The following is a 14,253-nucleotide window of genomic DNA, read 5'->3' as shown; positions in this document are numbered from 1 at the left end:
CACCCTCCCTGGTACTACTTTACTCTTTCATCTGCCTCATCCTCTTCCTCAACCCAGTTGCAGCCCCGAAGGCTGAAGGAAATTCATCAGCGTGGCAGTAAAATGCAGAGCATTGTAAAAGCAGGCAGAACTATCTGCATCCCTGTGAGGAATAGGGAAAAACCAGCTGCATTTTGATCTGCATGGAGTTGGGTACTACACTGCTGCACAGATTTTATGCCAGGAGTTTTAGGCACCTCTGAGAGCACCCCAAATGCAGAGCAATTCTGGAAAAGCCCAACAGGAGCCATTGCTCCAACTTTACCCAGGTGAGAATGAAGGGTGGTACTTCAACAGGATTTTTTTTTTTTTTGGATGGCTAACTGTGGGCTTAGGCTACTTTTTCAAGCTTTATGAGGATTACCAGAACAGAAAGATCCAAGAAGAAATCCGCTTTGTTTCTGTCCCTCTGCAGAATCTGCTTGCACTAACAAAACACCAGGGAATGGGGAGAACCTCCACCAAATGATCTCTGTCCCCTTCACTCACAGCAGTAGATCAGAAGCTGTGAGTGGCTAATCCAGACAGCAGAGGAAAAACTAAATTCAGTTCTCTAAATCAGAAAGGACTAAAATGTTGACAGTAGAACTGGCATGAATATATACTCTTCCAAAGTGAGACTAAATCTGGCCTCAGGTGGGTCAGTCTGAGCAGGATTGCCTGGCACTTCAGGACATATCTCCAAACACCTGCTGAGGCTCCCCTGTGTCATGCTTGGATCAGTGGATCCACCATATCAAGGCTTTTCTACAGCAACTTGAAAAATTAGGCTTTGGGTCTTGGCCTTTCCAGTGTACTGGCTTTAAGCAGCACGTTGCTATGGATGTTTGGGGAGATCTTCCTACAGCAACACCTGGGAAGGGGTGGCAAGGCCACAAAGAGCCATTTCTCTTGAGGAATCTGCTGCATTTGTCCATGATCTGACATCCCAAGAAGTGTCAGTGCCAAACCCAAGCAGTGCAGACACTCATGTCCATGCCTGCTTCTCTCCACCCAGGTGAACCACGGGGCTCTCAACCTGCCTGAAAACCACCAGAAATCTCTTTCATACTGAGGTGCAAAGCTGCCAGTAATTGGAGAGAAACCATAAACTGAGATTCATTGGTGCAGCATTATCCATGCAAACTGAGGCTTATGGCAGGAGCTCCTCACTGCAGTCCCTTGCAGGCAGAGGCTTGGGTTGGTGGGTATCTCATGGTGAGAGCATTTGAGTACACAGCACATACCTTCAAACCCATGGGGATTAGAAAGGTTTTTTTTTTAAATGGTCTTTACTTAAAGCACTGACATTAGATAGTCCTCATCATGGAGCAGTGGGAGCCAACACCCCTCACAGTCTTCTGTGTTATATCTGCTCCTATCAGAGCGTGAAGCACTCCTGGGATTTGGTCTCCCCCTGCTCCTCAGCAGGCAGAGGCTGTTCCTCAGCTCATCTGCCTCATCCAAGCAGCTCTGAGCCCCTCACTGGCACACACCAAATGGCTGCTCTATTCCCACGAGCACAGGGCTTCCACACCACTGATCCCCCAGGGGACCCCAGCCAGCCCCTGGATGCTGTTCCAGGAGGGCTCCCACAGGCCATATTCACCATCCCATCCTGTCCCTATAGACATGTCCCAGTTATTGATGCCATCCCCTGTGGCACTGGCCTCCCCTCCTTTGGGCAGCTGGACCCCACATGTGACCTGGCTTTGGAGGCAGCTGGAAATGAGCCAGGATTGCCAGGGATGTCCTGATGCTGTGGCCTCTCTGAAGGCCTGGAGTGAGCGGGAGCTGGCAGCTCTCTAATCTCAGCTGCATGGACATGGGGGCACGACACCAGTGATCTATCACCCTGCAGACACCCACCCATGCACCAGGCTGCATGAAATTTCCCAGATCCTTACACAGGAATCACAATTTTTATGAGTTCCTGCCCTTTCCCTGCTATTTTTTTCTCTGAAGAACACATCCAGCATGGAGGTACAGTCCATTCTACCATTTTGCCATTTCTCTGGAGGAAACCATATGTATTTATCCTGGGGAATGCCTGTTAGCCTGTGTAATATTTTTGGAAATAATTCCTCTCCAGGGACTTTAATCACTGTTGGTGCATAAAAATAAAATAACAGAATCTGTGACCAGATGGTGTGTTGGGTGACATGGGGCTCTCTTCACCAACATGTAATTCCTCACCAGCCCTTCAGGACTGCTTCCCTCACCAGTCCTCACAAGAGCTGCCTGCAAGGTCCTCTCACCCTGAACCAAATTCATTTTTGGGAAGGAAGAAAACTTTGAGGAAGGAGACATTTTCAGCAAAATTCAGGGGCCAAGGAAAAAAGCAAGAGAAACAGCCTTATCTCTGATCAGAAGCTACTGGAGTTTATCTTCATTGGAGCCCTGCAAGAGGAGAGGCTGATGAGGGATCTGCAGCTCCCTGTTGCCCAGACTTTACTTGAGAAATCTCTGAGCTTTCCACTCCTCGTGGGAATTTTTTTCTGCAGTCTCAATCACTGCTGATTTTGGTTGATCCAAAGAATGGGGAGTGAAATCCATTGCTTTTCATCATTCAGAAACCACTCACCAGGTTTTGACACAAAGCCAGCTTGGCTCAAAGCCGGGCCCACGGCCAGCTTGAAAATATTCCTGAACCTTTCAACAATCCCTGGCTGGTTTTCAAACTTAAAACAAAAGCCAAGATCAGGGAAAGTTTACAAATTTTTAGGTTGTATAAAAAAAAATATCTGCACAACCTGTGATAAATTCCCCCTATATATTTTCATGCTTAAAGAATCTCCCAGACTCCAGACCCTGCTCTTGCCTCAGAAAGCATAACCACGGTTTTCACAAAAAAGGAAAAAAAAAAAAAAAAAAGACCGGTCTGACAGGTGTGGAGGAACACAGGACGAGCTGGGAAGCTACCTGAGAATTATTCTGTCCAGTTCACTCTTGTTTGGATGGATTGCTCCTTGTCTAAAGTGTCCCCAGACAGCCCATTGTGTCAGGAGTGTTTGAGTTTATGGCAGTGTTGTAAAAAAGCTGGAGCTGTGTATCTCCTGCTGGGTCCATTCCTATGGCTTAGGAACAGGCAGGAATCTCTCTCTGAGCAGGAGAAATAAAGACTTTTCAGAAAAGCTTGACAGTTTCAGATATTCAACAATATGACAGTCTTCTTATTCAGAAACTTATGAATACTTAGTCACACAGAGAGAACAAGGAAATTATTTACTTCCCCCGGTGAAGGGGGCGGGAGTCGTGGCTCTCTAGGTAGTGTGGCACAGAAATACAGCTGCTGCAGGCACAAACAGAGGGAGACTGCAGGGCTGCACTGCCTGGGATGCTGCTCTGCCTGCCATGGTCGGCCAGACACGCACACAGCCACACAACAGTTCTTTATTGAACAGGGAAAACAAAATGGGAAATGTCTAAAGCACGCTACTACTCTTACAGTACTGCTGATTTGACAGCCTGAGAGTCCACAGCCAGCAAACACCAAAAAAATATCTTTATCACTCACTTTGCCTCCACCTTGCCACAGTTTGGCACAAGCAAACAAACATGTCTAAAACCCCTTTGCAGAGGATTCCAAAAGCTGAAAATTTTCTTTGCATCTCTTTCTTTCTCTTTCTTTCTTTTTTTAATCTTTTCTTCTTTTTCTTTTCCTTCTTTTTCTTTTCTTTCCATCTGTCTATTAAGCCTTCTCTAAGTGTAAATCTACAGCCATGTCAAGCCTGGAGAAGCCTTCATTAATTGCAAGCAGTTCCACAGTGATTCCATTTAATGGTGTTTTACACAGTTTAAGACACCACCCCTCTTTGTTCTGTATGCTAAGATTCAGCATGGCCACACTTTTATCCACCAGTGAACAAAAAAATATACTCACAAGATTCTTTTCCCCCCTTCTTTGTGCCATTGTATGATTGAGGCAGCCCTACCTGGAGACCCCAGTCCTGCCCCTCTTCACACATTCCCACAGCCTGGCATTCCCAGCCCTCTGCCTCCAGTGGAAAGTCACGTTTCACAACCCAACACTCAGCTCAGCGAATGAGCAGCACATCAGCAGACGAGCTGCCTGCCCAGAGCTACAGGGCAAAACATTTCCCACATCAGCTGCGGGGTGTTAGGTCCTGTTTTACCCCCGAGCTCGGTCACATCAGGCAGACAGACAGACAGACAGACAGAGAGGCAGCAGGGACACATCCGTGTCGGGAGCGCACACGGGCACCACGCACACTCACACACGTGTGGGTATGAGCAGAACACACACACAGCCACACAGACTGTGCTGCTCCTGGCCAGATTCTCTTTGTGCTGATTGACTGGAGGGGATTAGAAGGGACTCAGCCCAAAAACGCAGTTCCTAATGCTCCTGCAGCTATTGCATAACAGAGATCGATTCCTGTCCCCAGCCCTGACCCTCAACTTACTCAAGACAACTTTAATGCTTCAGGCTCTGTAATGGAAACATCTACTTCCCAGGGAGATGGGATGCATCAGCTCCCCCAGGGCTGGGGCTTCTGGCTCTTTGGGTTCTCTGACAGCAGGGGGAAAGAAAGTAGAGAATTGTCACCCAGAATGAAAGAGAGTCATTTTTCCCCAAACATTTCTACCAGAAGCTATGGGGATCTGAAGCCTCCTGGGGTCCATTAACAGATATACACCTGCTGTTAATACACCTACTAAAGAAAGCAACCCTAAACCAAAGGAAATTGAACACATCCCAAAAATAAACTGAAAATCAATGAACCTGCAGACCCTAAACTGAATGTACCTGAAGTTGAACACACATCTGTGCTCAAAAGGTGGAAAACACAGCAAGCAAGAAGTCCACAAATAAATGAACAAGTCCCAAAAGCATGCACAAAATGTGCAAACATTTCAGAATAGGCACACCATTAAAAGCTGGATGTTGAAATAACATAAGTGGCCATGCAGGAATTCCAGGTGCACAGGGAATAGCTGAAGTAAGTCCATTGAGATCTGTCACTCCAGATGTGAACAGGTGTACGACAAATGAGGACAGATCCACATCAAGCCAGGTGAAATCAAATGCCTTTCGACATTTGCCTGAAATCTCGTTGTCTTGTGCCTAACAAACTGCAAAGAGCTTTTAACTTGGCTGTCTCCTGCGTCCCCCCTCCCCCACATCAGCAAAAAATAACTATTTGCAAAGGCCGCAATTCCTCGCTATTTTCTGTTTCCCCACATGCGCTCACTAACTGGCAATGTTTCCAAGCAGCCAGGCTGGGAGGAAAACAGAGACAACCTCAGCAACGAGACAACGGTGAGACGCTGCTGCCAGGGCCCCTTTGTTGAGCATCCCTGGGTACCCCTCTCCTTTTTACCTGGGGATGCAGTCGCCATGGCAACGGGCGGGTGTTCCCTGGCGGAGCCGAAACCCAGCTGCTCCCGCTGCTCAGCCCCATCTCCATCCCGCAGCGGAGCCCCGTCCGCAGCCCAGTGCACCCCCGCGCCCGCCAGCAGCAGCTCCTGCGGGTCCGGCGGGGCTGACATGCTGCCTGCCAGGCGGCCGCTGCTCTCCGGCTCGGGGGATGCAGCGGGAGCGCTGCGCTGCCGCCGGGCTGGATGCTGCTGCTGGGGCTCTGGCCGGCTGCGCGGAGCGGGAGCCGCCGCCGCTCTATCTCCGCTAGCGCTTGTTACGCAGGTGGAAATGGCTTGTTAGCTGGAGCCTCGCAGCCCTTGCGTCACCCTGTGGCTGGCATATCACAGGGCAGCGAGCTGCCAGCCGGGCTGCCGCTCTCCCCCGTTTAACCGCTTCGGCAGGGTAGGCATCGGCTTGTGCGGGGAAGGGAAGAAATGCCCCCTGGCAGGCGGGCAGGCAGGCACACGCCTCCCTCTCCCCTCCCGCATTCCCCCTCCTCCGCATCCCTGCGCTCAGAGCATCCCGCAGGCGCCGCAGCCGGGCCGGGAGAGCCGGCTCCTCCCGCACCGGCAGGGCAGGGAGCTGCCCGCAAGCCCACCCTAAAATCGGCCCGATCCCCTCTCTCCGCCAGCCCCTAACCCGAGGGAAGCCGCGCTCTGCCCCCGGGTTTGTTTACGCGGCTGGCTCCGCTCTGTTTGCAGGACGCGGCGACATGATCGCAGCTTATTGGCACTTGTCAAAATAAACTCACAGCAGGTGTCTGGGGGGCCTTTTATTTCTCGTTTCTTTTCTTTTTTTTTTTTAATTTTGATTTTGTTGTTGTTGTTGTTGCTGTGCCATTATATTTGCTTGCTTACTGCCTCACAAAAGTAATGTGTGTACCGCGGCAATGAGAAATGGGGTTTTTTTGGGTTTTGTTGGGTTTTTGGTGGGTTTTTTTTGGTTTTTTTTTTTTTTTTGGTTGTTTTTTTTGGGGGGGGGGTTGGTTTGTTGTTGTTGTTGTCAGTGAGAGCAGCAGCAGGATGAGATACAGCAAAGGTGAAAGCACAGGGCAGGGTCTCTGCTTTCACACAATCTGTGCCACTTCTGAGGTCAACTAGGAACAAGTTTCCTTGCTGTCCTTTTAGAGATGAGGAAATGGGCTCCGGTGAAGGGTATGGGATGGTTCCTGCATTGCACAGTGTTCTGGCACTGGCAGGTCAAGGAAATAAATCCCCTGCCTTGCAGAAGGGCCTCTCTCTTGTCATGTGACAGGTCAAGCATAATTGCCCCAGCCAGAAGATTCCTTTCCCACCTGGCTCTCTGCCTGCTGCAGCAGTGGATCTCCAGCTGTGGTCTCTATGTCAGCATCCCTAGGCAGGCTTCAGACCCTGTCCAGCTACAGCAAGCCTATGCTTGAAAACTGAACATGTTTCCACTTTTTCCAGACAAGGTGGGGGGAAATCCAGGGTTAAACCACAATACAAGATGAAAATCCTCAAAAGTAGCCTTGAGGATTTCCATTTGTGTTCTCTTCCCAGGGAATTGCCACCCTTATCCTCACTCTGTCCTGCTGCTGCCTGAGAATCATAGAATGGTTTAGGATGTAAGGAACTTAAGAGAGAAAAGACCATCCAGTTCCACCCCCTGCCAAGGGCAGGGACACCTTCCACTATCCCAGGTTGCTCCAAGCCCAATCCAAGCTGGCCTGGAACACTTCCAGGGATGGGGCAGCCACAGCTTCTGTGGGCAGTGGGACAAGGGCATCACCAGCCTCACAGTCAAGAACATGCCCAGGCTAATGAAAGTTTCTTTATTTCAAGGTAGGACATGTTTGCTGCACATCAGCAGCAATGATTTTAGTCATCATGGTTGTAATGCCAAATCCCATCCCATAACATCAGGGTTTACCTCATGAGCAAAGGAGATCAATTTTCCAAATTCATGCTTCCCCTTTTGACATATACAATGTCTGATCATGAGTTCAGCAAGATTCTGATGATATCAACACTGATATTAATGAAATTAATAATAAAAATATATTATTAAAAATATGTTTTCCCCTAGTTCTTAATGCACATCCTTGTTCAGGTTTCCCAGTTTTCCTTTGCATCCACTCCCTGGGATGCCCCACAAGTCTGTGTGAGTGTGCAATGGACTGAAGCTCTCAGGAGCAGGGCTGTGAGAGCACTGAGCCCCTGGCAGCTCTGCTGTGTGAGCAATGGGCCATCACAAAGGCCTTGTGATAAGGCAGCATCATCAGGATGTGTGCACACAGCCACTGGGAATGATTCATGGCCACAGACCAAAGGGTTATCGTGGGCTGAGGCTGCTCCATGGACAAGGCAGGGTTGCTACAGCAAAAGACTGAGAAGGAAGAGTGTGGATTGTGTGTTCTGCTTACTGAGTAGAAATGGGGACAAGCAGGAGTCAGCAGAGTGCCCAGGTGGTCGAGAAGGCCAATGGCATCCTGGTCTGTACCAAAAAATGTGACAGCAGGACCAGGGAAGTGATTGTCCCTCTGTACTGGGCACTGGGGAGGCTGCATCTCAAATCCTGTGGTGAGTTTTGAGCCTCTCATGACAAGAAAAACCCTGAGAGGCTGCAGAGGAGGGAAGGGGCTGTGGAAGAGCCTGGAGAACAAGTGTGATGAGGAGCAGCTGAGGGAGCTGGAAGGGGGCTCAGCCTGGAGAAAAGAGGAGGCTCAGGAGGGACCTTGTGGCTCTGCACAACTCCTGACAGAAGGACAGAGCTAAGGGGGCTCAGGCTCTGCTCCCAGGGAACAGGGGACAGGACAAGAAGAAATGGCCACAAGTTGTACCAGGAGAGGTTCAGGTTGGACATCAGGAACAACTTCTTCAAGGAAAGGGTTGTTGAGCATTGTAAGAGGCTGCCCAGGGAGGTGGTGGAGATGTTCAAGAAATATCTGGAGGTGGCACTCCATGGTTTGGTTGACAGGGCATTGATTGGTCAAAGGTTGGGCTTGAAGTTGTTGGGTGTTTTTTTGTTGTTGGTGGTGGTGTTTTGGGGGTGGGTTTTTTTGTTTTTTTTTTGTTTTGTTTTGTTTTGTTTTGTTTTTTGTTTGTTTGCTTTGGTTTGGTTTTTGGGTTTATTTTTTTGTGGTATTTTTTTTAGTTTTTTGTTGGGTTTTTTGATTTTTTTTGTTTTTGTTATTGTTTCTTTTGTTTTGATTTTGTTTTTTGGTTTGGGTTTTTTTGTTTGGGTTGGTTTTTTTTGTTTGGTTGGGGGGGGGGGGTTGGTTTGGGGTTGTTTTGTTTTTTGGGTTTTTTGCTTCAGGAATCCCAATTGCAGTGCAACCCAGGACTTTATTTCACCATTTCCTGTACAGTCCTCAGGTGACCTGGAACAGCCTCATGCAATATAGTCAGCACTGCTCATCACCATGTAATATTGCAAGGGAAAACCAGAGGTCTGGTTTCAAACCTTGGATACAAACCCTGAGCTCCTACTGACCATCACAGATGTGGTACATACATTTCTGATAGCAAAGCTTTGGTTTGCCAGCATGAGTGAAAAAATCAACAGGAGCAATAAGACAACATTAAAAAAACTTGATTCGTCCATTTTTCATGCTGTAAAGAGAACTTTGAGCTTGGCACAACCTGGGCTGTCCTGCATGAAGTTAATTTACAGGGGTTTTTTTAAGGTCCCCATAGGAAAATCAGGCTGGATGAAGATTTAATCTAATACCTATTTAAGAGAGGTGTGAGTTTTAAGTGGCACAAGGAACAAAAATGAATTCTTTTTATTTTCAAAGTGTTTACAAAAGCTCCTGGTAGCTGGTATTGTATTGTGCAGCAGTCTGACCTGCATGGGGCTCATTTATCTCTGCTTATTGGTATTTAATTATCTCGATCTACCCTTTGGACATTATAAACCTCTGAATGTATGAAGTCTGAGAACACAGACACACAAATTGCTTCTTTTTCCAGTACAGCCCTTTGTGTTTGGGGATGCTGCACAATGCTGGGACAAAGTGACTTTGAACCTTGAGGGGATTTGTGGTCTCAGATGTAACATTACCAGTAAAGAGCACAGGACCTGGCAGGGTATATCAAGGGATTCAGCAATGGAAAAAAATAATCTCCTCTTCCTTGAGGATTTATTCTCAAGGTTTTAGAATAAATGAATCGCAATAGGAAAAAGGAAAGAGTATAAAAAAGGGAAAAGGGGGCTTTTGACATAAATAGGAAAATGAAGATAAGTAAAACAACCTCCCCGGTCCCACAGAAAATATTTCAACACTGAAGGAGCTGCAGTCTCTTTTTCAGTTCACCACATCTGCACTGCAGCCCCCCTGCTTTCCATGTGTCTCACATCCTCACCCTCACACAGGCAAACCTCTGGCAGTGTGTGGCAGCACTGGGCTGGCCAGCAGGCAGGAATTCCCTTCCACAGCCTGCAATCAGATCCCATTTGGACACAGAAGCCTAGGAGCCCCAGAGCTGTGGGGTTCATCTGGCACACACCCACCTTACAAGGCATAGAGAGGTATTGGAACACCCAAAGAGAGTCTGGAAACCTGGTGAGAATAACAACTCCTCCTGGGCAAGCCAAACCACTCCAAACTGTCACCACAGAGAGGCAAAAGGCCTGAGAGGAGAGGTGACCTGTGGGTGCTGCCCCACAGCAGAGGCCATTCATCATCTTTCAGTCCACAGAATCCTTCCCAGGGAGCCCTTTGGGGTTTTGGTCTTCCCCCTTCTCCCTGTCCATCTCCACAAGCTCTGGCAGTGAAGCAGGGCCAGGCAGCTCCTCCAAGGTCCTTTCCATCTTTTCCCCCTCTGCCACAATTGTGGCAATGTTTCAGGTCTTTCTGGAAAGAGGTACCCCAAACTCAGCTTCAAGGCATCATCCACTCCCCACCTTCCCCAGAGCCCTCCTGGGAGCCACCACAGGCTCCTGCTCCAGACTGCTTTGGAATTTGGAGTGTCTGCACCAGCCAGGGGTCTTAGACCCAGCTTTGCTCTGAAGGCACAAGCTTCTCAGTGCCAGGACAACGGGTCAAGGCCAGGAAAGGCAGAAGGGACAGGTGTGATCACACCCTTCCAGGTTTCCCAGACAAACAGCTGTGTAGGGAGTGCTTCCCTTTGCAAAGAACAACTTCAGAGATGAGACAGGTACCGAGTCCAAAACTGCAGCTCTCTGAAATTATCTCCTGGATAGCCCCACTCTTACCACATGCTGTAAAATGGGGAGACTGGTTCACCTTGGATCTTTACTAAGTGCAATTTCAACAACACCAGAGTCTAAATAACAGCATTTTCCCTGCATGCTGTGTAATTTAACCTCCCTTCACTTTCACTGCTCTGAGGTTTGCTGGGTGCATCACAGCAGTGCACAGAGACCCTGCCTGGCCCTTTAATTCCCACATCATGCCAGAGCTTTCAGCTTCTGCAGCCCTCCAGTTGTAATGCAACGTGATTAAAGGTGGTGCTTTCCCTGGGTAAGCCTGACTGACTGCTCCATCCTTCATCCCTGCACATCAGCAGCTGCTCTAGGAGCGCTGAGGATCACCTCTGTTTCCCTGGAAAGAAGCTTCTGCAAGGAAATCCAGTGGCAGGAGCCCAAACAGCAGAACTGTCAGACCTGTGAGCTGGCACAGCCATGGGTGGGTGTTGGTCAGGTGTCAGGGAAGAGGAAACCCAACAAGGCCAGCTCTCCCTTCTTCCAGCTTCAACCTCTTTGCAGAGGGAGAGCTGAGCAGAGTAGACAGGTGAGTAGGTGGGACACACAAGATTCACACAGCACTGGCCTAGTTTCAGCAGGGCTTGGCAGCTGGATTCACCACCCAAGGGTGTGAAAGGCTCTGCACTCCCCTCCAGAGCACACAGCTACTGAAATGGCTCCTTGTCCTGGAGGGGGCTGGCCCAGGAGTCTGGATCTGAATCCATGGTCTCATCTGAGGATATTCTTTGCAAGTGCATCCTCCATGAGGCAGCAGGATCTCTGCATGCCACTGCAAGTGCTGCTCAGGAACATCTTCAGAATAATAATATTTTATTATTTTTATATGTAGATATATTAAATCTATATATAATCTATATAGAATATAGATTTTATATATTTCTATGTGTATGTATTATATATAATCTATCTATAATCTAATATATATATATATATATATAAATATTTTATTTTCTATTATTATCTTTTTAAAAGTCCTTTTACAGTGCTCATCCTGGGAGCCCAGCCCAGAGATACTAAAAGAAGAAGCATTAGAATTTGTCCTGTATAGATTCCCAGCTGCATGGAACAGGACTTCCTTCTGTGAGTCCTGGCAGAGCAGTTTCAGAGGCCAGTCATCACTGAGGAAAATGTTCAGACTGACACCACTGGGTCTGGTGCTATTTAATTGCACTGCTAATGATCCAGCTGAAAGGAAAGTATGAGACAAGACAGTCCGTGTGAGCCCTGAGCAGACCATCCCAGAAGTTTATATGGGCAATGGTTTGATCCTGGTTAAACACTGAAAGCAAACAAAAAGATAATTACAATTAAAATATCCACAAATTTGCTTAGGGAGGAGCTGAAAAAAGGGGGACAATGGTCTGGCCAGAATTGTGTCAATCATAGGACAGCTGGGCTGGTACTTGAAAGGTACAGCCAGAGATGCAGAAACAGATTTTTTAATGAATTCTCATTCCCTTGCATTACATCAGAAGTTATTTGTGCACAGAGTGCTCTGTACATTACCCAGCTCCTCAGCCAGTCCATTAGGGGTTGGCTTCTGAGTCCTGATTTATGCTGATCCATGCCTTTATCAGGCTCTGAGTGTTGATTATGCACCATTTGCACATCTCTGGAAACCCATGGATAACAAAGATTACAGCTTGTGAGCTGGAGGAGACGCAAATGGTTTTCATTGATGATTTGTCATGGCACAGAGGGCACCAGAGACTCAGCCTGTGGAGATAAAACCCACAATCCCCTCCAAAACCCACAAGAGATTGCTCCTTTTAGTGTAACTGAGAGGCACAACCTCCATTCCTAGGATCCAGAACTGCTGCAATATGAAAATATTGACAGAACTGCACTGAAAGGGAACACATGCTTGGTGAAAACAATGTTTTCTGCCCAGAAATACCTCTAAGCAATTGTCACCTGAGAGCAATCAGCAGTGCTTCCAAGAGCTGCTATGAGGATGTTGATGTGCAGGACATTGGTACATCTAAAGATATGATGCTCCTGGTAACCTGAGAGATCAAATTTCATCTAAGTGGAAAAGCTGAACATTGCAATTGCTGCCTCAGTGTAACCTTGATAGCTGGGAATCATATTCCCCCTATGAGCTACATATTTGTCTTTTCTTCCATTTTTATGGCACAGAACTAATTTTCTTGCTTTGTAAACAAATTAGAAGCAAGAACAGCTTTACAGCATCCATCAGGGCTAATCCATAAATTAAAATCCAGCTCAGAACCCCCCACCTCTCACTTTTAATTTAAACATTGCTCATGGGAAGGAGCTATCCGAGGAAGAGGCTGATGCCTGTCACCAAGCCAAGCCTGAGCACAGCAACTCTATCCCAAAACAGGAAATTCTGGATGTGTCCAGCTGCCCTTTGGAGCAGAAGGTTGGGCATTGTAAATGTACAGCGAGCCCTGTGGCAGGGAAGAACGATACATCTGACTCCATGTTCTCAGAATGCTGATTTATTACTTCATTATACTATATTATATTAAAGAATACTATACTATACTGTAATAAGAATACAGGAAAGATACTTACAGAATGCTAAAAAGATAACAATCAAAACTCATTATTTTCTCCAGAGTCCCGACACAGCTTGGCCCTGGTTGGCCATTGAGTCAAAACAATTCACATGAAACCAACAAAACAATCACCTGTGGGTAAACAATCTCCAAACACATTCCACACATGAGCACAACACAGGAGAAGCAAATGAAATAATTGTTTTTCTTTTCCCTGAGGCCTCTCACTGCCTTTCAGCTTCCCAGGAGAAGGAAGATTCCTTTCCCTGGGCAAAGGAATCATGTTCAGAGAGTTTGAATGGCACGGTTGGGTGTGATTCCAGAGGATTTGGGAACACTGAACACAACCCTTGTCCAGTCAGTGCCCACACACTGCACCTCTGAGATGGGAACTGTGGAGCTCTGCAGTGCAGTGTCAGACCCTGTCCTGAGGATTTTGGGTACCAGAGACCCACAGATGGCTGAGCCAGGCAGGAATTGCACTTTGTCAGCGTGAAGCTGAGCTGGAGTTGTTCCGAGATCTATTTTTTATTAAATTCATGGAATTAAACTCCAGTTAACTGAAGTGCTATACAACCAGGCTTTATTTTACACTTGTAATTAGTCCCATTGACTTCAAAGAAGCTGTTTCTGTACAATATTTGCAGGGCTGGTATTTGTTTTCCATTTAATTGATATATCATTTGGCACTTGATATCAGCCCTTCAAAGGGAACATTAATGTTTTACATTTCAAAATCACTTTGTAGTGCATTCTGTATATCACATTATTCAAACTGGGGAGAACAACCTGCAAATTCTCACCAGCTCTACTCGTCTGTGGCTTTATTTTGTGAATTAAATGCCTGCAATGAACACAAGCCTACATTCCCCAAATTCTAGCTGATGTCAGTGCTGAAAAAGCAAAACCAGGCAGGATTAATCCCTGATATAAATAACCTCTAAAATCATCATTTTTTATTCTCTGTGTTTTGCAGTGGAGTTAGTAGATAAATAAATAAGTCTGATAGCTTGTTTTTATAACCTGTGCCATATTCTTTTCTTAATGTAACTTAACTTCTACCAAAAAATTAAAACCTGAACTGAATGCAAGGCTCAGCTGGCTTCCTGTGAACAGCTCCATTGTATAAGTAAAATA

At 47.0% G+C, this 14,253-nt stretch overlaps 1 protein-coding gene across 1 annotated transcript in view; it reads right to left on the bottom strand.

Moving 5' to 3' along the window:
* RTN1 (reticulon 1) overlaps positions 1 to 6,159 on the bottom strand; it is a 117,842-nt gene extending 111,683 nt beyond the window's left edge. The window contains exon 1 of the mRNA XM_064422977.1: positions 5,364 to 6,159. Coding sequence (XP_064279047.1) covers positions 5,364 to 5,532 — 169 coding nt within the window. The 5' untranslated portion in view covers positions 5,533 to 6,159. The remainder of the gene's footprint in view (positions 1 to 5,363) is intronic.
* Between the last annotated feature and the right edge of the window lie 8,094 nt (positions 6,160 to 14,253).

The sequence above is a fragment of the Passer domesticus genome, chromosome 6, assembly GCF_036417665.1.
Source record: "Passer domesticus isolate bPasDom1 chromosome 6, bPasDom1.hap1, whole genome shotgun sequence".
Taxonomy (NCBI): Eukaryota; Metazoa; Chordata; class Aves; order Passeriformes; family Passeridae; genus Passer; species Passer domesticus.
The sequence above is the reverse complement of the archived record's forward strand: the minus strand, read 5'-3'. Positions and strand labels throughout refer to the sequence as shown.